A 22,377-nucleotide genomic window follows, 5' to 3' on the forward strand; every position below is an offset into this window, starting at 1 on the left:
AATGAATCATCATTCTAGGCAACGAGAGCCATATTGACACTTGTTCCTAATTTGAATATTTAATTACAATGTAGTTCCTCATTAAATTACTGTGAAACTGGGAACATAGTCTGAAAGATTTAAACAATTACAACTTCACTCAGGAGCCCATTGGCCCAATGAAATCGATCCGGAATGTAATCACAAACACATATGCATAAATAACAACCTGATCCACTTTGAGCTGGATCACGTCTTCAAGTCAGAACGTTCTAAGTAAAACTAGAGTACTGCTGATTGCTTGATAAGATCAATTAGTTGTCTAAATCCTAATATCAATGTATGGTTTTATATATTTGTTCAGTGTGGTCGGTGAGATAGAAATGAGGTAAAAGAAAATGAAGCTGTCTATCTGAAAAGAAGAGGAGAACATCTGTTAGACAGTGGACAGACAAGTAGTAGTCTGCAGAGAGGCAAGACAAGGATAAAAAATAATATCAGTGAAGAGCCTGAGCTGCCATAGAGGGAGTTGGGAGCGCTTGTTTTGACACTCATCCTGCCTCTTCCATGACAACATCTCCACACCTTCCTCAATATGCAGACAGTCCTGCTTTGCAGGGGCTGCTTTCTCACCCATCATTATCTTCCTCTAAGCTTTGTGTCAGGTGCTGAAAAGAATAGCTGCATGAATTCACAGGAAAACCTCTGAGCACACGGAGCGCATCCGATTTCACTTGATGATTCTCTCGTTTGTGGCACCGTTCTGCATCCATTTGCTTGATTTGAGATATACATTTGCCAACTTTTTTAGGATTCCGCAAAGTAAAGAAAAAGAGTGCTTTCAGTAAGTTTGACGGTGGCATTATGGCTGGGGGCTCTGTCAAAACAGCACACTCACAGACAATGATGGCCTCCCTCAAGAATCAGGTACAGTGCTGGTTTAGGCAGCGAGGAATGGGGACAGGTATAATGCCACCGCACAGCAGCTGGGACACTGTGGAAAGTGCCAAAAGCAGAGGATAGGACAATATAAAAGCTAGAGGAGACTGCATGCATGTCAGTCGTGGCATTCAATTATATTTCCTGACCCCCGTCTGACAGTTACTTTATGAATAATGTTTTAAACCGCAAATCATACAAATATGGTCATGTTACGGTATGGAAAAGATGATTGGCCTTAACATTTTTATCGTTAGGCCATTTGATTTAGAAAGTGTCCAAGTATACAGTACATCAGGCTATTATTCCAAGAGAAATGTAAAAAAAAAAAATTGATTATGCAGGAGAAAAAAAAGACATTGCAATATTAGCACAAGGCTAATTTATGCCACCAGTCCATCTAGAGGTCAGATATCAGCCTTAGCAATGACAGTTTTATCAGGAGAACAAATAGCAGCGTTGGAAAGGAGGAGCGTAGATGAAAGGAGAGGGGGCTGCTGTAGTGGATGCATTAAAAGCCTGACAGGACGGTACAGCTTTTCCACATAAGGGAGTCAGGAAGTGGCTGACTGGCCTCTCTCAAGATGGAAAGAGAGCTGAAGTGGTTGACACCAGGCCAAAGCAATAATTTAAAACAGGACATGGCAGCAAGTAAGGATGTTCCAGACGAAACTTATCAGAAAAAGTACATAACAGCTCTCTTCAGTTTAGCTAAAGGCTCAGGTTATTCAAAACAAGGCCTGTCTGCTTGTTCTTGGATGCTATTATGGCACTCACTGAAGTGGAGGCTAACCACGTGCAGGGGAGGTCATACAAATTTATGATTCTAAACAAATGAATTGATTGTACAAATCAAATGAAAATGGAGGAAAACCACTCAGAATTCAGTACCACAGTACAGTAACTTTAACCTAGATGCTGACAGCTTTAAATGCTGACAAAAGTTTAAGTGGCTTAGTGGATTAAGTCAGAGCACAACTCTAACAGCTCACATTGCCTGGGGCAACCTAACATTTGTAAGGGATCACCAGCATTCAAAATTACAAGGGTCATAAAAAATGTACACAATATTTCACTGACTGTGAAAGGCACTTACATTTAAGGGGTGCCGTTCTCAAAAGGCCATAAAGTTGTTATAGATAGCTCCAAGACAGCACAGTGTATAGGAGGGAATTCTCAGATGCTGAACATGGATGAGGAAAGAGTTCAAGTGATGCAAACAAGTTTTCAGAAATGACAGTTACCAGATACTAACTGCCGGAGTAGTTCAAAAACATGGACATACTTATTTTGGCTGATTGAATAAAACATAGCTCATATGACACTGAGCACACACTAGTTGAATCAAATCAAATGTTATTAGTCACACGCGCCGAGTACAACAGGTGTAGACCTTAAAGTGAAATCAAAGTTGTTAACACATCATTTCAATGAAGTTACGTCGAACTAACATGGAATAGACGTTGAATTGACATCTGTGCCCAGTGGGATGCCTCATTAACACTCCAGAAATATTGCAATGTATGGTAGCACAAGGTACTCAGTATAATGAAAGTGTGGCCATTCCATGTGTTGGTTGTTTATCTGTCTATAATGAGGGGTCTGGAGCAGCCAACAAAGAACATACCAGCAATATACACTTCATAAAATGGCATTGTCTACTTTGGGTGGCGAGAGTTTCTTATTCAGTATATCATCTTGCTCCTATGTGTCTGTGCATTGTGGATGGAAATGAACTCAAGGGAAGGCTCTCAAGCTGTGGCATGAATTTGTTAATGTTAATACAAAAACATGGCCTGTGATCTCAGCAGGCATCAGAAGGGGGTTTGTTGCTTCGAGGTGCAATTTATTCTTACCCCCAATGCCTCAGCGACTTGAAAGTGGGCTTCAAAAGAGCTAAGGATTACTGGTAACAGTTGAGAGGGTACACGGCCTAGGCTTTCTCCATCGTTTCGAGACATCAAAGATTATTAACTATCTGCTCCCCAAATATTCGCGATTCACACAACTCTGATTTGTGTGTCTCTCCTCTCAAATCATAGTTTGCGCACTTCATACCTTGCCTTTAAATCAAACAGCTTTCTCTCATCACCAGTAGCCATATGAACAGTCTCACCTTTGAGTAGCACTCCATCAGTCTGGCCACCTTCACTCTGACCTCTGCTGTGGAGTGGAGTAGTCTTCATACTGCTCTCCACATTGAGCCTCGAACATTCCAGGAGCAGCACTCCAAGCCGGCAAGCCCATCGATACCCCTGCCATGCCCCCCTCTCCACCGCCATTCAAAAGGAATCTTGATTGTTTACTTACAATTTGCTCTGGAAATCCCCAGTACTTCATTGCAATAAATAATTAGGCTGTTGGATCTGGCCGCAGTACAAAGGCCTGCTCCTTCTCTGTGGGCCCCAGGCAGGGCAGACAGAGCAGCTGAGGATGGGGGTACGGTACAGCAACAGTATGGCATGGTGGAGCTCTCTGCACTACCTGCCTCTGTCTTCCCCTCCCTTCCTCTGCAGCTGTTTCTCTCTTTCTCTCTCCAGGCTACGTTTCTTCCCCTTTGTCTGCACAGTACAACAGCACTAATGTCACCACAGTCAGAGAGCGACCCGGCTCTCCAACTTGAGACAGAGAGCAAATAGCAGGAGTTCAGCCCTCGTTGAACTTATGTTCCCATTCAGGGGATCCTGTCTAGTTTCCCTTTCTCTCCAGTACTCCTTCACTGCTTTCTCTGACCAGGCACAGCTATCAGGACATATACTGTATGAGTGTGTGTAATAAACCTCATCACTCAAGAGGTATTGACTGACTAATGGATCACAAACATACCTAAAGGAACACAACACGGACAAATCTGAGCTTGGGACTCATGTTTCCAAATACTGTAAACACAAAACAATGGCATGGTCCTTCTGAACTAAAAGTTGAGAGAGATGGTGTTGATGCTTGGCTATAAAAGTATCATTAGGAACTTGGTATGTACCTTGTGGTGTTGGGCATTGAGTCGTAGATAGCGGTTTCGGTGGATGGATGGACATTTCCCGTTCGATACAAAATGTCCATATTGTTTAGCTCTCTGTAGAAACAAGAGTCACACACCAGTCAAATGGGAAATTACTCCTAAATTAATGAGCAACACTGTCACAAGGACATTCCAAAAAGATTCCAAGACCAAATCCATCATTCAAATTCAATGACCTAATTGATGAGAGTACAGCTCATATATGGTTGATGAACAGCAGACGTGGATGATCAGAGCAGAAGACTGAGTGAGCCCTTTGTTTCTCTTGCATACCTGTGGTGAAATGAGGTACTACTGACAGACTGTGCACTGTTTATGTCCAGGCAGGTGCCTCTAGCAGGCTGCAGGCAAAGTATGTTTTGAGAAGGGAAATAGGGATCCTGCTCATTGGAGACTATGCAAAATCAACGAAAACCTACTGCGCACGTTGCCACAGAACTGCATGTCAAAACACAATGCTATGAGTGTCAGGTATTAAATACAATATTCCTTCTGCTTTTACAGGTCCGTCCACTCACCCAATACACGTGTAGTGTGGACGGGTGTGCTTGGACTTCCCCTGGATCTGGATGTCACACACAGCAGTCTCTGTGGCTAGGCGTAGGCCGAGCCTAACACACAGCCTCTTCTTCCTCAAGGCAGGCTCCTCTGACGGACAGGGAGAGAGACAGACCATATTAGGGATCATGAACAAGAGGTCAAATTCATCTCTTGGTCACGGCTATGCATAAAATAATGATATGAACTATAAACACACAGAATACTGCTAAGCGCTGACAAAATCCAATAATGATAAGTAGAAAACGAAAGACAAATGCTAACCCCTACAGTAGCCACAATATATGCTGCCAAATATGAATGTGTTTTTTTTTACTGGATGTGCAGGGTAACATTTCATACATCACGTTAGATGTATACACTAAACACGGATTCGCATAAAGTAATAAAACGTTACATTAAACCATAGCCCAACAACACATAATCTTTCTGTTCTTCATCCCAGCTACAAAACATAACCATGCTTGCCCATATTACTTCTCTGCCTCCCCCATTTATTTCCCAACCACTGATAGAAAGTGGAGAGTAAATGTGATGATAATAAAAATAATAAACATCTGTCCTCACTCACCACACCACAATATTATTACATTTTCAAGGCCTGGATAGTGAGGGGGAATACATAGCACTCAAAGAGCACTAAAGCATTGGGGAATGCATTTCATTAATATTAGATAACCCCCATCCACTCGTCCTCTCCCCAAATAAATACATAAATAAATAAGCCCCTCATAAAGAAAAGCACAGCTCTAGCTGAGATAAACAATGACTCATGATTCTCTTCCTGTGTACCTCGAGGGCAAAATGTTTCTTTTATTCCCACAGACTATCATAAATTAAGCTAACCTGCACCCATAAAACATTCACTATCTCAAGCTAAGCTGCCCCAGAGGACTTCCGCAGAGGCTGATTAAAGCAAAGTCAAAGCTAGTGAGGGGCCCGAAAAACCTTCAGAGGTACGATTGTGGTTTAGGGGGAAATGCTTACTTACTGGTGTCTATTGTTTCTTGGATGGGTATGAAGCCCTCTGGTAGAGTGTCCTTCAAATCAATCAACCTCATGTCAAGGAGCACATCTGACGACTGGCTCTAATGTACAGGAAAACATTCAAAATTACATATGCACGTTTCAGATGTAATAGATTGTAAGAACCACTTATAACAAAAGTGTAAGGGTTATTCCGTTTTTGTAATGGTCTGAAAAGAAATTACAAAGACAACTGAATCAATGATTTCCTAAAAGCTTGGGAAGTCTCTAAAGAGAGGAGTTGACACGTTGGTGAAAGTAATTACTCCATAATAGCTTCTTTTAAAAATGAGAATGCATCTGTGAACTTGCAATCATTCTCAACCCTTGGAGGGAAACAGCGGGGTTGTATGTGAGGCAGGCCGGATTGCCTGTTCATCAGAATTTGGTTAAAAACAATCAGGGACTGTTTAGTTGACATTTTCAAGCATGACTCTTCTCAGCCTCCCAGCCTCCAGTCATTATATTTCAATTTTTCGCCATAGTAAATTGCAATAATACACAGCGGCAGTGGAGAGTGGGGTGACCGAGTCGTTACTTGGCGCGTCCGAAAATCTGGATTCCACTGCTACTGTTGCCCAGCAGTCATCACCGTTCGAGAAATGTTGTATTGATTGTTTTTATTCTGACTTAGGGTGGAATATGGATGAATGTTATTACTATGCATGAAACCCTTTCTTTAGCTGATTTTTTCCCATCAGGACCTGACAAAAGGGCCATCTACCTCCAACCTAGAGTATAAATCACAAAGTATTTAACTTCCTTCAACGTAATTCAGTGGCTAATTTTGCAGAATCTGTTTTTGTCAACGACAGTTACAGAGGGGCTACATTGACTGGCAGACAAAATAGCCTTTGTTGATGGCTCTGTCATGTTTTATTTGTGCCAAAGCCTTTAAAACAACATGGACACACATTTTAAGATAATACACAGGAACATGGGCAAAGCTATTTGTGTGACATATACTAAACTGTGGACCAGACTGAGCTCTGTCCCAGGCAGACAGGCAGGCAGGCAGGCAGGCAGGCAGGCAGGCGCTAAGAGGTGCATTTACAAGGGCTGGCTTCAACCACTCTCACAAGGATACTAATGGAACTATTTTCAGAATTAGTAGTAGTATCCAACCACAAATGATTGATTTGTCACGAGGATATGTCAGAGTGGACACAGAGAAATAATTAATTGCTTGCAAAAATGCTATTATGTCTACAAATGTGGGCATGAGGTAAAATCATAGTTTTGTAAAATAAAAGTGTGAGTTTGACAGTATAAAATGTTCTAAGGGTGGGTGGAGTCGAGGACTGTTATATGGGGCATTCATTCAACTGATAAAGTGACCTCCTCTAACACCGCAAGGCTGTAAACTGAGACACTGACAGAAACTGTGAAAGGAACAAAGGTTGAAATGTCTGTCTAATCATTACAGTCCTGTTGACATATTATCAGTCTTTTGGGCTGAAGTATGTACATGTACTATATAGGTCCCAAATCATTGCTTGGTTAATGTAGGACCATTAACTTGATCAGTCAGATGAATGGAGTAAACCCATGTCATATATTTATCTGAATTTGTTCAAATTCTTTACGTTTAAGTTTAAAAATGATAGCATAGTAAGCATAGTTAAACCCTGTTACATTTTATGTAACTAATATGCCTTGATTAGATAAGCATTCACCCTCCTGAGTTAATGTTGGAAACACCTTTGGCAGCAATTAGGGCGTTGAGTCTTCACTCTCTAAGAGATTTGCACACCTGTATTGCGCAATATTTGCCCATTTTACTTTTTGAATTCTTAACGCTCTGTCAAGGTGTTGGGGATCATGGGCTAGACAGCCATTTTCAAAACTTGCCATAGAGTTTCAAGCAGATTTAAGTCAAAGCTGTAACTTGCCCACTCAGGAACATTTACTGTCTTCTTGGTAAGCAACTCCAGTGTAGATTTGGCCTTGTGTTTTAGGTTATTGTCCAGCTGGAGTGTTAATTCCTCTCCCAGTGTCTGTTGTAAAGCAGTCTGAAGAAGGTTTTCCTCTAGTATGTTGCCTATGTTTATCCTGGAAAACTTCCCAGCCTTTGCCGATGTCAAGCATATCCATAACATGATGCAGCCAACATCATGCTTGAAAATATGGAGAGTAGTACTCAGTGACGTGTTGTGTTGGATTTGCCCCAAACAAAGCTTTGCATTTAGGCCAACAAGTTTATTCCTTTGCCATGTTTTTTTGCAGTATAACTTCAGTGCCAATTTTCTGTATATTATATTGTTCTTTTCATTTTGTCATTTAGGTCACTATTGTGGAGTAACTACAATGTTGTTGATTCATCCTCAGTGTTCTCCCATCACAGCCATCTCCCATCACAGCCTCTGTAGCTGTTTCAAAATCACCATTGGCCTCATGGTGACATCCCTGAGCAGTTTCCTTCCTGTCCTGCAGCTCAATTCAGAAGGATGGCTGTATCTTTGATGTGTCTGGGAGGTGTATACATCATCCACAGCATAGTTATTAACTTGACCATGCTTAAAGTGATATGTAATGTCTGATATGTTACCTATCTACCAATCACTGCCCTTCTTAGGGAGGCTTTCGGAAAAGCTCCCTGGTCTTTGTAGTTTAATCTGTGCCTGAAATTCAATACTTGAAGGGTTAGTAATTGAAAAATCATGTCAACCCCTATTTTTTCACAGAGTGAGTCCATGTAACTAATTACATGATTTGTTAAGCAACATTTTACTCCTGAACTAATTTATTCTTGCCTGAACAAAGGCAGTGAATACTTATGCAACAACTATGTTTTAGTTATTTCATTGTATTAATTTGTAGATATTTGCAGAATAACATTTTTAGCTTTGACATTATGGAGTATTTTGTGTAGATCAATGATGAAAAAAAAAGAATTAAAACAATTTCAACCCCACTTTGTAATGCAAGAAAGGGGGGGGTGAATACAGATGATACCCAATGTTTTTCTATTTCATGGTAATTTATCAAATCTAATGTAGGTTTTATAGCAGGATAATTGGTGTTCTCTATCCTCAAATTTTAAGTGTAAAAAAAGACCATAAAAATGTGCCTACCAGTTGATATGTAGAGAACGTTCAAAGAGAGCTCAATTAACCGTGAAGTTATTACTGTTATTTTAAATAGGTGCCCCATTTCCAACCATATTGAACTGGCCTTTTGAAGTGTCATTTCTTATAAAGGGACCAACATTTTTGATGTGTGCATCATCTTTGAAGAATCACTGGGAGGTATCCAGATTCTCTACAGGGACAAGGTTAATTGGAAAAAGTGAAATAGTTTAAATAAAAGCTCATTGTAATACTATGAATAATCATAAATCTCCCTCTCTGGAGGACACAAGAACATCAACGATATAATCCTGGGAGCCCACCAAGATATCACACATCAAGAATATAAATGCAATCATATAATCAAAAATTCATATTGGTATTTACATTAATAAAAAAAACAGACTTTTAAAATTCATTGAACATTATGGCACTTTCAATTATGAAAGTGCTGCACAGGAGAACGCTAGAGAGGGCAAACCAAGCAAACCAGTGCCAAAAAAGGTGTTAGGGATGAGGTGTTATTGCATGATGCATAGGGAAATTGAGAAGTTTACATTTCCACTTACATTATCTCTGGTGAAACAGAGGTAGCGGGTGACCTTGGATTTGAATAAGCCGTCCTTCCACAGGTCAGCGTCGGAACCATCTGTTGTTTGTGCAACCTACGTGAAAAAAGGAAGAAAAAAAAACAACAAGGAGAGAAGAACATGCATGAGGTGGGATAAAGTTAATGTATGTACGCTGTGAGCGTGTTGCTTTTTGCCTCTTCTCTTGCATACTTTCCTTAATTAACGGTCGCCTGCTCTAGCGCTCCATCTCATTAGTGCCCTGTGTGGGTAAAGATGGAGCCTTAGCCTCCAAGTAGGTGTCTGAAAATATCATCCCCTGGAATGGGGCTGATTAAATAAAACCTGACAAAGATCTGCTCTAATAAGGAAAACCAAAGTTCACTGTGCTCCTAAAAGATCCTGATGGGGATGAGGAGATATTATTTGGAGGAAAAATAAAATAAGTGCCTGAATATGGCAACATAATGCACAAGAGCCCAGGCACATCATAGAAAAGGCTACGAAGGACAGTGTGGGCAGCATATCTATAAGTGTGCATGCACTCAACAATGATAAAGCCAAAACTTCCCTCACATGAGTGAGTCAGACATTTCTCCATAGCTACCAGCAAACAAGCTTGGCTGGAACGTCATGTTACATTGGCCATCGTCGGTAAATCACCAAAATGACTGCCAGACTTATTCTCAGAGAGGATCCTTTACAAAGACGATTCAATTTAATGAGGTTCATTCAAACAAAGAAGTTCTGGATCTCTGCCCCCACCCACACAAATTACCATCCTGACAATAATGATGAATGACCCTAGCAATTGGCTGTGGAAAACATGGCAGGGAGAGACTTATGCAAAACCACCAGTGACTAGAGGGAGGGGAGAGAGAGAGTGAATGAGAGAGAGAGTGCGAGAGAGAGAGAGAGAGAGAGAGAGAGAGAGAGAGAGAGAGAGAGAGAGAGAGAGAGAGAGAGAGAGAAAGAGAGAGCGGAAGAGAGAGAGAGGGAGAGAAAAAAAAGAGAAAAAGAAAGAGAAAGAGAGAGAAAGTGAGAGGGGGAGAGAGAAAAAGAGAGAGATGCAGGCATCTCAAGCGGGCGCAGTCCCATGAGGAGCCCATACATCACCAGAAGCCCCCACCTCCTTACAAGACAACCCGTCTTGGCCACTTTTTCCAGGTCAGTAGCCAGTGCATCCTGTCAGCGTAAACAAAGGGCTGGCTGTGTGAAACCCAAAGTCAAGCAAGGGAGTAATGAGGGCACAGCGCTCCTAGGAGGCACCTCAGGCGTCATCCTGCCACAGCTCCGGCAGCAGGGGGCGACGCGCCCAGAATGTGAATTGCCACCCGCAGAGCCGCAGAGGGAGAGGCAGGGGTAAAGTTTTGGTGGACTTACTCTCTATTTTCTTTTTACTATCTATTGTAATGTGGCTCCCATCTTCCAACAGAGCTCATTGCTGGAAGTGTTTCCGCTGCACGAAAAGTCTGAAGATCAGAGGAATCACAGGATCTGACTTTAAATCAATCTTTGAAATCTGATCTTGTCATTTAGATGTTCATGTACACATATCAAGTCGGCTGATTGACTGATATATCCAACTGCCGATTCCCAAAATCTGTACAAATGAAAATGATTAAAAACTGTCATGGAATAGGTAAGTCTATTGGGAGTACTGGTATTTCCTATGACAGATCTCAAAAGACAGAGAACGTCATTGAGGTTATAATGAGAGAGAGCACTAAGAAGCAGATGAAAGGCTACTGCTACTAGGGATGGACATTTGAAATGATTTTCATATTCAAATAATATAGTGACATTTTAGGATATCCGGATAGTCAAAATACATACAAAAAAAACACTCTTGACTTTCTTGACCAATCAAAATGACGCAAATGCACATCGCAGAGATAAACAGCGGACAGACGGCTCAATAAAATGTTATAAAAACTACATTCAAAAGTTGTTGTTTTATTAAACTAAGAATATCAAATGTCATGGTATATCCTTGTAGGTAACAATGTCACAAGGATAATTTAAATTACATTTAGACAAAGCTTTTTGATTGTTAATATAGACCCAAACATTTTTTATAAAAAAAAAAAACTCACTCAAGTTATCAAATACTAACGTCCGTTTGAATATTTGATTAAATTATTAACCATACCCATCTGAGGTTGGTAAACCGATTCAGAGGAGGCCCTAGCCAATTACAGTGGGCTCAGATCTCAGGCTGGCGCCACACTCCTTCAAGTACACGTATGTTAATGTATTCATGAGGGTAGCATGTTATAGGCTCAGGCAAATTTGAATTACACACAGCTTCCCTTTGCGGCCCTAAGTGTCTGTGTCACTGCCTGCTTAAGCTGTTTGATGTGGGGCGGCTGCTGCAGCCTGAGCAATGCTCCTGATTCCTGTGGAACAGTGTATGATTTGGGCCTGCTCTCTTGCGTAGGAACAACCTGTTCAAGTTCAGAGATGTGAGTGCACCGTAGTGGAGAGCAAAAGAGTTAATCAGCTCATTGATCTACGGCATAAAATGTATTTCTTAAAAGCAGTCATCGTTGAAGATGAATTCAGAAAAAGGAAGCAACCAAAGTAGGCCTAGAATATAACACGAACAGTAAAAGAACATGACTAAACATTGACATAAGCAGACTACCAAAGGGAAGCAACACCTACACTCCCTTCTGTAACAACATAGGGATCTATCCTACTGAAGAAACCAAGCAGGAAGTCTCATTCTCATTCACTGTCATGTGGCATGCATGGAGTCCCAATGCCAGTATGCAAAGCACCGTCACAATGCCAACCCACCAACACCCACCAGAGATTACAACAGTTGGGCTGTGTGGGGTGGGGCAGGAAGAGAGAGAAGGGGGTGAGAGGAAGGAAAAAGAAAAGAGAGAGGGTAGAGAAAGAAAAGGAACAGAGATCTGCCCTTGAGCCCACTTCAGGCTATATCACTGTGTTTGCTTTGTGCTTCGTTAAATTCACAAAACACATTCCTCTCTCCATCTCTCTCTCTCTCTCTAGCTCTCTCACTTCTCACTCTTTCACAAATACAAACATGGCTCCCACAGGCCAGTGATATCGCTGTCCCACTTTCCTCTCTCTCACAACCAGATTGTTCAAACTCGCTGGGGTGCCAAACAGCCGGCAACCCCTCTTCACTGTGAGAGTGTTCAACAAACATGGGGACACAGTGCCAGAACTGTGGGGGGCATCCACCAAGGGTTGTTAAACCATAGCCTCTGGTACGGCTGAAGGACTAATGGCAACAAATAAGCCTGCAGTAATCATCTCCATCATCAAAGTAAACTGCATGAATTAGTTAGTTATTCAATTCCTCACACAAAAAACTCAACACTACTCACAAGTGCTAGCCAAGTACATACCCAAGTGCTTCATGGCTACCCTCCAAAGACAATATTGTAGAATCCACAACAATACAACAATGTTATTAAGAACATGGTTTCGGGGCCGTCCCTAGCCTTTTGGGGGCCCTAAGAGGTGGCAAAACATTTGAGTGGCCGCCCTCTTGACGGTGGAGAGAAAAACACTTGAGTTAATTTCCTGCAATTCTATACATTTTGCCATGGGACGCAGAGAAAGTGTTGCCGTTTCAAAGCAAATTTTTACACTGACAAGTTTTAGCAGTTTTTAAGCTAATTTCCGTCAATTGTACACATTTTGCTATGCCTAATGCCATGTTAATATCATATCTGAGTGAGAATGACTAATCATCACTGTCAAACGCTCACTAAAACATTTTCTAATCAACCTGGCCCGGGTATCCTGGAAGGATATTGACCTCATTCCGTCAGTAGTGGATGCCTGGTTATTCTTTAAAAGTGCTTTCCTCACCATCTTAAATAAGCATACCCCATTCAAAAAAATTAGAACCAGGAACAGATATAGCCCTTGGTTCACTCCAGACCTGACTGCCCTTGACCAGCACAAAAACATGTTGAGGCGTACTGCATTAGCATCGAATAGCCCCAGAGATATACAACTTTTCAGGGAAGTTAGGAACCAATATACACAGGCAGTTAGGAAAGCAAAGGCTAGCTTTGTCAAACAGAAATTTGCATCCTGTAGCACAAACTCCAAAAAGTTCTGGGACACTGAAAAGTCCATGGAGAATAAGAGCACCTCTTCCCAGCTGCCCACTGCACTGAGGCTAGGAAACACTGTCACCACTAATAAATCCACGATAATTGAGAATTTCAATAAGCATTTTTCTACGGCTGGCCATGCTTTCCACCTGGCTACCCCTACCCCGGTCAACAGCCCTGCAACTTGCACAAGCCTCCCCCATTTCTCCTTCACCCAAATCCAGACAGCCGATGTTCTGAAAGAGCTGCAAAATCTGGACCCCTACAAATCAGCCGTACTAGACAATCTGGACCCCCTCTTTCTAAAATGATCTGCCACAATTGTTGCAACCCCTATTACTAGCCTGTTCAACCTCTCTTTCATATTGTCTGAGATCCACAAAGATTGGAAAGCTGCCGCCGTCATCCCCCTCTTCAAAGGGGGAGACACACTAGACTCAAGCTGTTAAAGACCTATATCTATCCTACCCTGCCTTTCTAAGGTCTTCAAAAGCCAAGTTAACAAACAGATTACCGATCATTTTGAATCCCAGCGTACCTTCTCCGCTATGCAATCTGGTTTCCGAGCTGGTCATGGGTGCACAGCAGCCACGCTCAAGGTCCTAAACGATATCATAACCACCATCGATAAGTGACAATACTGTGCAGCTGTATTCATCGACCTGGCCAAGGCTTTCGACTCTGTCAATCACCACATTCTTATCGTCAGACTCAACAGCCTTGGTTTCTCAAATGACTGCCTCGCCTGGTTCACCAACTACTTCGAAGACAGAGTTCAGTGTGTCAAATCAGAGGGCCTGTTGTCCGGACCTCTGGCAGTCTCTATGGGGGTGCCACAGGGTTCAATTCTTGGGCCGACTCTTTTCTCTGTATACATCAATGATGTTGCTCTTGCTGCTGGTGATTCTCTGATCCACCTCTACGCAGACAACACCATTCTGTATACTTCTGGCCCTTCTTTGGACACTGTGTTAACTAACCTCCAGACAGGCTTCATTGCCATACAACTCTCCTTCCGTGGCCTCCAACTGCTCTTAAATGCCTGTAAAACTAAATGCATGCTCTTCAACCGATCGCTGCCCACACCTTCCTGCCCATCCAGCGTCACTACTCTGGACGGTTCTGACTTAGAATAGGTGGACAACTACAAATACCTAGGTGTCTGGTTAGACCTTAAACTCTCCTTCCAGACTCACATTAAGCATCTCCAATCCAAAATTAAATCTAGAATGGGCTTCCAATTTCGCAACAAAGCCTCCTTCACTCATGCTGCCAAACATACCCTCGTAAAACTGACTATCCTACCGATCCTTGACTTCGGCGATGTCATTTACAAAATAGCCTCCAACACTCTACTCAGCAAATTCGATGCAGTCTATCACAGTGCCATCCATTTTATCTCCAAAACCCTATATACTACCCACCACCGCGACCTGTATGCTCTCGTTGTCACGTCCTGACCAGTAAAAGGGGTCATTTGTCATTGTAGTATGGTCAGGGCGTGGCAGGGGGTGTTGTTTTTGTGTGTTTTGGGGTTGGTTTGTTTCATGGGGATTTGTTCTAGTTTTCATTTTCTATGTTCATTTTCTATGTGTGGCCGAGTATGGTTTCCAATCAGAGGCAGGTGTCTTTCGTTGTCTCTGATTGGAAGCCATACTTAGGCAGCCTGTTTTAACCTGTGGGTTGTGGGTGGTTGTTTTCCGTTATAGTCGTTGTACCTTACGGAACTGTTAGTCGTTGTATTTTTTCTGTTTCAGTGTTCTCCTATAATAAATTAAGATGAGCACTCTACACGTTGCACCTTGGTCCCCTTTCATCGACTGCTGTGACACTCGTTGGCTGGCCCTCGCTTCATATTCGTCGCCAAACCCACTGGCTCCAGGTCATCTATAAGTCTTTGCTCGGTAAAGCCCCGCCTTATCTCAGTTCACTGGTCACCATAGCAGCACCCACCCGTAGCACGCGCTCCAGCAGGTATATTTCACTGGTCACCCCCAAAGCCAATTCCTCCTTTGGCCGCCTTTCCTTCCAGTTCTCTGCTGCCAATGACTGGAACAAATTGCAAAAATCACTGAAGCTGGAGACTCATATCTCCCTCTCTTACTTTAAGCACCAGCTGTCAGAGCAGCTCACAGATCACTGCACCTGTACATAGCCCATCTGTAAATAGCCCATCCAACTACCTCATCCCCATACTGTTATTTATTTTTTTGCTCCTTTGCATCCCAGTATCTGTACTTGCACATTCATCTTCTGCACATCTATCACTCCAGTGTTTAATTGCTAAATTGTAATTATTTTTGCCACTATTGCCTATTTATTGCCTTACCTCCCTTACCTTACCTAATTTACACACACTGTATATAGACTTTTCTATTGTGTTATTGACTGTATGTTTGTTTATTCCATGTGTAACTCTGTGTTGTTGTTTGTGTCACACTGCTTTGCTTTATCTTGGCCAGGTCGCAGTTGCAAATGAGAACTTGTTCTCAACTAGCCTACCTGGTTAAATAAAGGTGAAATACATATATATATATATATATTTTTAACTAACAAAATCAATGGGGACCCCCTGGAGGTCAGGGCCCCTGGGCACGTGCCCTGCATGCCCGGTCGATAATTCAACCATGATTACAACCAGTTTAGATAGCTGGCTAGATTAATTTACCAATCTAAAAATGTTTAGCTTACATAGGCTAATTGAGTGACTGTCAGTGACTGACATAACAAGATAAATGTCACCTTGTGTATTCTACTATTCTAACTCACAACAGTAAGACCCTGACTGAGTTCCCCATAATGTAATATTAATAAAGACCTGCATGGTTTTGATTAATCACTGATTAAAAAAATATAGAATTTATACATAAATCATAATGCATAAATCATACTGCATCTGCTTCACAACATATGCATAATGCAATTGATTTTCCTAAAAATTAGGTAGAATTCAAAGTAAGGGGAAAATGCGGAGCGAAGTATGGTAAAATCCATTTATATTCCATGATAAGCTATATGCTTTTATTTAATAATGTATCCTCAGTCTAAAAGAGTGAATGATGAAAAAAGCTCTGAGAAGTTACTCACAACAGAGTATTCAGGAGGTGCCTTGCTTCGGCACGCCACCACAACAACTCCGGTGATGGGCTCTGAGGTCAACTCTGGGAGAGCCTCAGACAGTTCCTGTACCTCAGGCATCATGCTGGACCCTTGGAAAGACAGCAAAGTTTACTTCAGGGCCTTACTGGGATACTAGCAATAGAAGTAATAGTGCCTTCACTCCCTCACAAAAGACCTGTGCAACACACGTGAACATCTGGGGGAAGAGGATTAGAATCTTAGCTTCTGAGTCAATAATCTTAATTTCCATGTATTTAACTATTTCAAAACCACTTTCCTCTCTCTTATATGGGTCTTTCCCATAGGGCTGCATGTAGTCTAATGCTGTACTTTCTGGACAGAAGATTTTGAGCAACAGCACAGCTCATATATTTTGGAGTAAAGCATACTACATCATGACTAAACCCATAAAGATGTTTATCTTGGCCAGAATGATAACTTTCGCCAATTATTGACTTCTGTCAGCTTCCTGGGATCCAAAAGAAAAAGTGGCCTCTGAGCTTTGCATCGAATGACAAGTGAGACCAGCATGACAAAAAGCAATTAAGGGTGACCCAGTGAAGTCACCCAATAACAACTTAGATGGAGTGATCACATATTTGCAAGAAAATCCAGATCAATTGTTATCTATTCCTGTCTAAAGAAGCTATAGCGTAATGTGTATGCAAGGCTTTTACAAGGTTAAGTGGCTTTGCAGAGGTTCCTTTGCCATTTTATTAAATTATGTTTAAAGCATCCTAGTGGGGTAAGTGACACAGTTACAGCATTCCATCTAAATGTTTACTGAATTTATTGTAATTAAGTCTATTGAATTTGGTAGATTTAATACAGGAATAGCTATTTATTTAAGAAATGTTAGTTGGATGGACTTATTGATGAAAGAGATCCAGGATAGCAAATTAGTTTAGGGAGGGAGAATGTTAATTTGTGGACTAATCAATCTAGCTTTTCCTAACTGCAGCGTAGTGGTTGGAGGCAAACTGCCATTAAGCCACACTCTGTAAAATGTGCACATATCAAAGAGTCGGCCACCAACAAAACTGTAAACAATAGAGCAAATTCAATACTGCATCCCATCAAATTGTCACATGCAAATGCACTTGTGTGATGGAGACGGTCTGGGTTAGAACTAGGGCTAGCTGAGAAAATCTAAACTCTCCATACACGAGTACAAGGGAGTTAAGTTGCGATGAGTGTGGGCAGACTGGAGCTCAGACTACATCGAGTCGCTGTAAAATCTTAAACCCTTACCATGTACCTATGTTTGTCCCGTGTAAAGTCAGGCTTGTCTTTGTTTGATGAAATCCATATTGTTTTATGAATTTTTCGTTAAATACAACCACCGACCGTTTCCTCGTTTCTGTTACTCTAAAATGGCTCTAAAACGTAGATTCCATGATGTAATCTGAGATTCAATTGGATAATGCGTATTCCCTCTGAATTGCCATATTAGAGAAACAGAAACATGTACATGGTCTGTGGTTGAATTTGACAAAAGTTTATTAAAAAGTATGGATTTCCAACGTGGTCTCAGGGCAATTTGTATTATTCTGTATGTAAATCTGTGACACTCCATTTTACTGAGCAAAAATATAAATGCAACATATAAAGTGTTGGTCGCATGTTTCATGAGCTGAAATTAAGATCCCAGAAATGTTTCTCCTTTGCCAAGATTATTCATCCACCTGACAGGTGTGGCATATCAAGAAGCTGATTAAACAGCATGATGCTTACACAGGTGCACCTTGTGCTGGGGACAATAAAAGGCCACTCTAAAATGTGCAGTTTTGTCACACAGCACAATGCCACAGATGTCTCAAGTTTTGAGGGAGTGTGCAATTGGCATGCCGACTGCAGGAATGTCCAACAGAGCTGTTGCCAGAGAATTGAATGTTAATTTCTCTACCATAAGCCACCTCCAACATCGTTTTATAGAATTTGGCAGTACGTCCAACTGGCTTCACAACCACAGACTACGTGTAACCACGCCAGCCCAGGACCTACACATCCTGTGGGATCGTCTGAGACCAGCCACCCAGACAGCTGATGAAACTGTGGGTTTTCATAAATTAATCATTTCTGCACAAACTGTCAGAAACCGGCTCATCTGTCTACTCGTCATCCTCACCATGGTCTTGACCTGACTGCAGTTTGGCGTCGTAACCGATTTCAGTGGGCAAATGCTCACCTTCGATGGCCACTAGCATGTTGGAGAAGTATGCTCTTCACGGATGAATCCTGGTTTCAACTGTACGGGGCGGGGCATATGGCAGACAGCGTGTGTGTCAACGTTGTGAACAGAGTGCCCCAAGTTGGTAGTAGTGGGGTTATGGTATGGGCAGGCATAAGCTACAGACAACAAACACAATTGCATTTTATTCTAATGCACAGAGATACCGTGATGAGATCCTGAGCCCATTGTCGTGCCGTTCATCCACCGCCATCACCTCAAGTTTCAGGATGATTATGCACACCCTCATGTTGCAAGGATCTGTACACAATTCCTGGAAGCTGACAATTTTTTCCATGGCCTGCATAATCACCAGACATGTCACCCATTGAGCATGTTAGGATGCTCTGAATCAGCATGTAAGACAGCGTGTTCCAGTTCCCAACAATATCCAGCAATTTCGCACAGCCATTGAGGAGGAGTAGGACAACATTCCACAGGCCACTGTCAACAGCCTGATCAATTCTATGCGAAGGAGATGTGTCGCGCTGCATGAGGTAAAACTGACTGGTTTTCTGATCCACACCCATACCTTTTTTAAGGTATTTGTGACCAACAGATGCATATCTGTATTCCTAGTCATGTGAAATCCATCGATTAGGGCCTAATGAAGTTATTTCAGTTGACTGATTTCCTTATATGAACTGTAACCCAGAAACATCTTTGAAATTGTTGCATGTTGCGTTTATATATTGTTTCAGTGTAGTGTGATATGTTACGTTATGTTATATTATGAATGGAATACCAATCGTTCAATATCTTACGAATTAGAGGACATTGTACAATAGCATGCGAATTGGATGATTTAACTCATCATAGGTCTTGGAGGACATATAGTACTATATGTCTTCCTCTGAGAGACCAGGTCATTTGTTGCATCCTAACAACAAAGGGGAATTATGGGGAGAATTTACATTGGTGGTTAGGTGAGCTAACAACAAACGTTAGTATAATTTATGTGAAAGTTTAGGGGAACTAAAACGACAAAGTTTAGGTGAAGTGCGTTCAATTTAGAGGGTTAGCTAAAATGCTGAAGTTGTCCCGACATTTCTACATTTTGTAGAAAGAAAGATACAGTTAAAGAGTTCAACCTGATGACGTCATCAAAAGTTAAAACATTTTAAAACAGTGATTTTCAAACACTGATATTCGCAGTTGCGTGGGGAGCTAGAGACTGGCTAGAGACTCACTCACTCCCCCCCGGCTAGAGACTCACCCCCACCATCCCCCCGCCCCCCAAGTTCGAGACTCACTCTCCCCCCAGCTCGAGACTCACTCACTCCCCCCGGCTACAGACTCACTCCCAACCACCCACCCCCGGCTAGAGATTCACTCCCCCCTCCCCCCTCCCCCTGGCTAGAGACTCACCCCCCCCCCATCCCCCCCGCCCCCCAAGTTCGAGACTCACTCTCCCCCCCGGCTAGGGACTCACTCCCCCCTTCCCCCCCTCCCCCTGGCTAGAGACTCACCACCACCCCCCCCACGGCTAGAGACCCCCCCCACGGCTAGACACTCACTCCTCCCCGCGGCTAGAGACTCATTACAGGTTTTGGAAATCACTGTTTATTCTCTTTCAATTCTACCCTGTGTTGTCATAGAGAAGCATTATTTAAACCTTTTTATCTTTTTAACCACCGATCATAGAAATGCCAACGTCACCAACGTGCTTAAAGACATTTTATGAGAGCAACATTACATTCATCAAATCAAATCATATTTTATTTGTCACAGCGCCGAATACAACAGGTGTTGACCTTACCGTGAAATGCTTCCTTACGAGCCCTAAACCAACAATGCAGAGTTTTAAAAAAGTACGAAAAATTTGACAGATCAACTAAAGGATTCATTATCTATGTATTCTATGTAGCCTATTATCGGTGAGTAATATTCCTTTCAAACATACTAATTTCCATTTGCAGAGCATGATTACCCAGATGGATGGTGATTTACAGTTTTTTCAAGCATTTGTCAACTTTCAAGACTGGACCAGTCAGCAACTGGGATTCTTAACACAGAATGAGACCGCCTGGTAAAAATGTCAAGTGTAGCTGCCATATGGAATAGGACAGAGAGGGACCCATGGTGCTAGACAGGTAGGCCTGTAATTCTTACCTTGGTCAATTGTTTTAAATGTCGTCCTGCTGTGGATCCTTTGAGGGTGCTGCTTGTGTCTTTTACTACAGAGCCAGTGTCAATGTTCTTATCATGGTTAAGAAATAATTAACTACAACCAGAGACGGTTCAACTTTTTTTCCTCACTACATAACTCAAATTTGTGTACCAATATTCCATTGATATTGTATGCAAGCATCTAGCAAAGCCATTCACTATTCTAGTCTCATTGACATGTTAGAATTTGACTTGTTTTGTGAGTTGACAGTATGGTTCGGTGTCACAATCCCACCTGCAATAGTAATTTGCAATCAGTTCAGTCAGTGTAGGTCAGGCATGGGCAACTGGCAGCCTGGTTGTGTATCAGCAGGTTTTTTCTTTATATGTCAGTCACTGATAGTTACTCAATTAGCCCATGTCAGCTAGCATTTTTTGGGATTAGTTAGTCTAGCGACCAGCTATCTAAATTTAGTAATCATGGTTGAATTACCGGCCGGGGGGCCCCCATTGATTTTGTTAGTCACTCTCACTCAGATATCATATTAAAAACTGCAAACATTTCTCTCCACCGTATGGGAAAATGTGTAGAATTGCAGGAAATTAGATGTAAAACAGCTCATTTTCCTCTTCCCCATGGCAAAACGTGTAGAATTGAAGAACACTTGCTTTAAAACTGCAACATTTTCTCTACGCCCCATGGAAAAATGTGTAGAATTGAACAAAATTAACTCTATAACCTAAAAATGCACATGTGGGTATGCAGACCCCCAAGCAATTGCAGCCCCTCATGATGAATTCAGGTTTTTTGTGGCCCCACCCCCATCAAAGTTGCCCATCCCTGGTGTAGGTTATAGGCTCGGCCTGTCTCTATAGGTCTATCTAACCTTATCACACATAATCTTGTCCCATGCTTTTGGAAGGACCTTGGGAATACCCATTTCAGGCATTCATCTGATGATGATGGAATAACATATTCAAGAATTTGTAACTATCTAAGTAGAAAAGCTTGTCGAAACAGCATGTAAGCAGGTAAGAGTCCTAGAATTGTTGTAGGCCTACCTTAAGTCAAAATTCAGAAATTCTGTTCCCCTTTGCCGTCGTGTTGTGGATAATAATTACATCAAATAGGGCCTGCACATAATTGGGGGTGTGCTCTATGTTAATATTTTCTTGTCAAGGTTTAGGCCTAATGATTTCCTGCTTCTCCAGTGGTCTCTAGTGTCTTCCTGTCATGTACTGTATTTGTGCTTTGGGCAGAGTTAACAGGTTTTAATTTATTCTTATGGCCACATTGATCCCTTTTCACCATTCGTATGATGAAAACCATTCAGCCAAGTCAAGCATAGAAACAAACAGGCTGTAATCCCACCCAAGCACTTTCTACGATGAAACCTTAACGATAGAAGTTGAAACAGCCATACTGGAATACAGTGAGATGGAACAAATTGTGTTGCAGCCAATTGAGTGGTATAAGAATACATCAATCAACATATTGTAATGGCGTGCACACAGGGCCATAACACTGATTGATTCAGGCCTGTCATTTCTAGGAACAACTTAAGAACTGTACAGAGAGCAATGTGGTTGTGAGCAAGAAATACGGTAAAAGCATCTGTTACAGACCGAACATCCTATTTGAGTTAATAACGCACAA

At 41.9% G+C, this 22,377-nt stretch overlaps 1 protein-coding gene across 1 annotated transcript in view; it reads right to left on the minus strand.

The window, feature by feature from the left end:
* Window positions 1-20,979, minus strand: part of LOC106579894 (multivesicular body subunit 12B) — a 38,771-nt gene extending 17,792 nt beyond the window's left edge. Inside the window, exons 1-6 of the mRNA XM_014160243.2 lie at window positions 20,724-20,979; window positions 16,349-16,470; window positions 9,159-9,254; window positions 5,487-5,583; window positions 4,456-4,585; window positions 3,899-3,991 (exon numbers count right to left, since the gene is read on the minus strand). Of these exons, the coding sequence (XP_014015718.2) occupies window positions 3,899-3,991; window positions 4,456-4,585; window positions 5,487-5,583; window positions 9,159-9,254; window positions 16,349-16,462 (530 nt within the window). The 5' untranslated portion in view covers window positions 16,463-16,470; window positions 20,724-20,979. The remainder of the gene's footprint in view (window positions 1-3,898; window positions 3,992-4,455; window positions 4,586-5,486; window positions 5,584-9,158; window positions 9,255-16,348; window positions 16,471-20,723) is intronic.
* Between the last annotated feature and the right edge of the window lie 1,398 nt (window positions 20,980-22,377).

This window comes from Salmo salar, chromosome ssa20 (assembly GCF_905237065.1).
Source record: "Salmo salar chromosome ssa20, Ssal_v3.1, whole genome shotgun sequence".
NCBI lineage: Eukaryota > Metazoa > Chordata > Actinopteri > Salmoniformes > Salmonidae > Salmo > Salmo salar.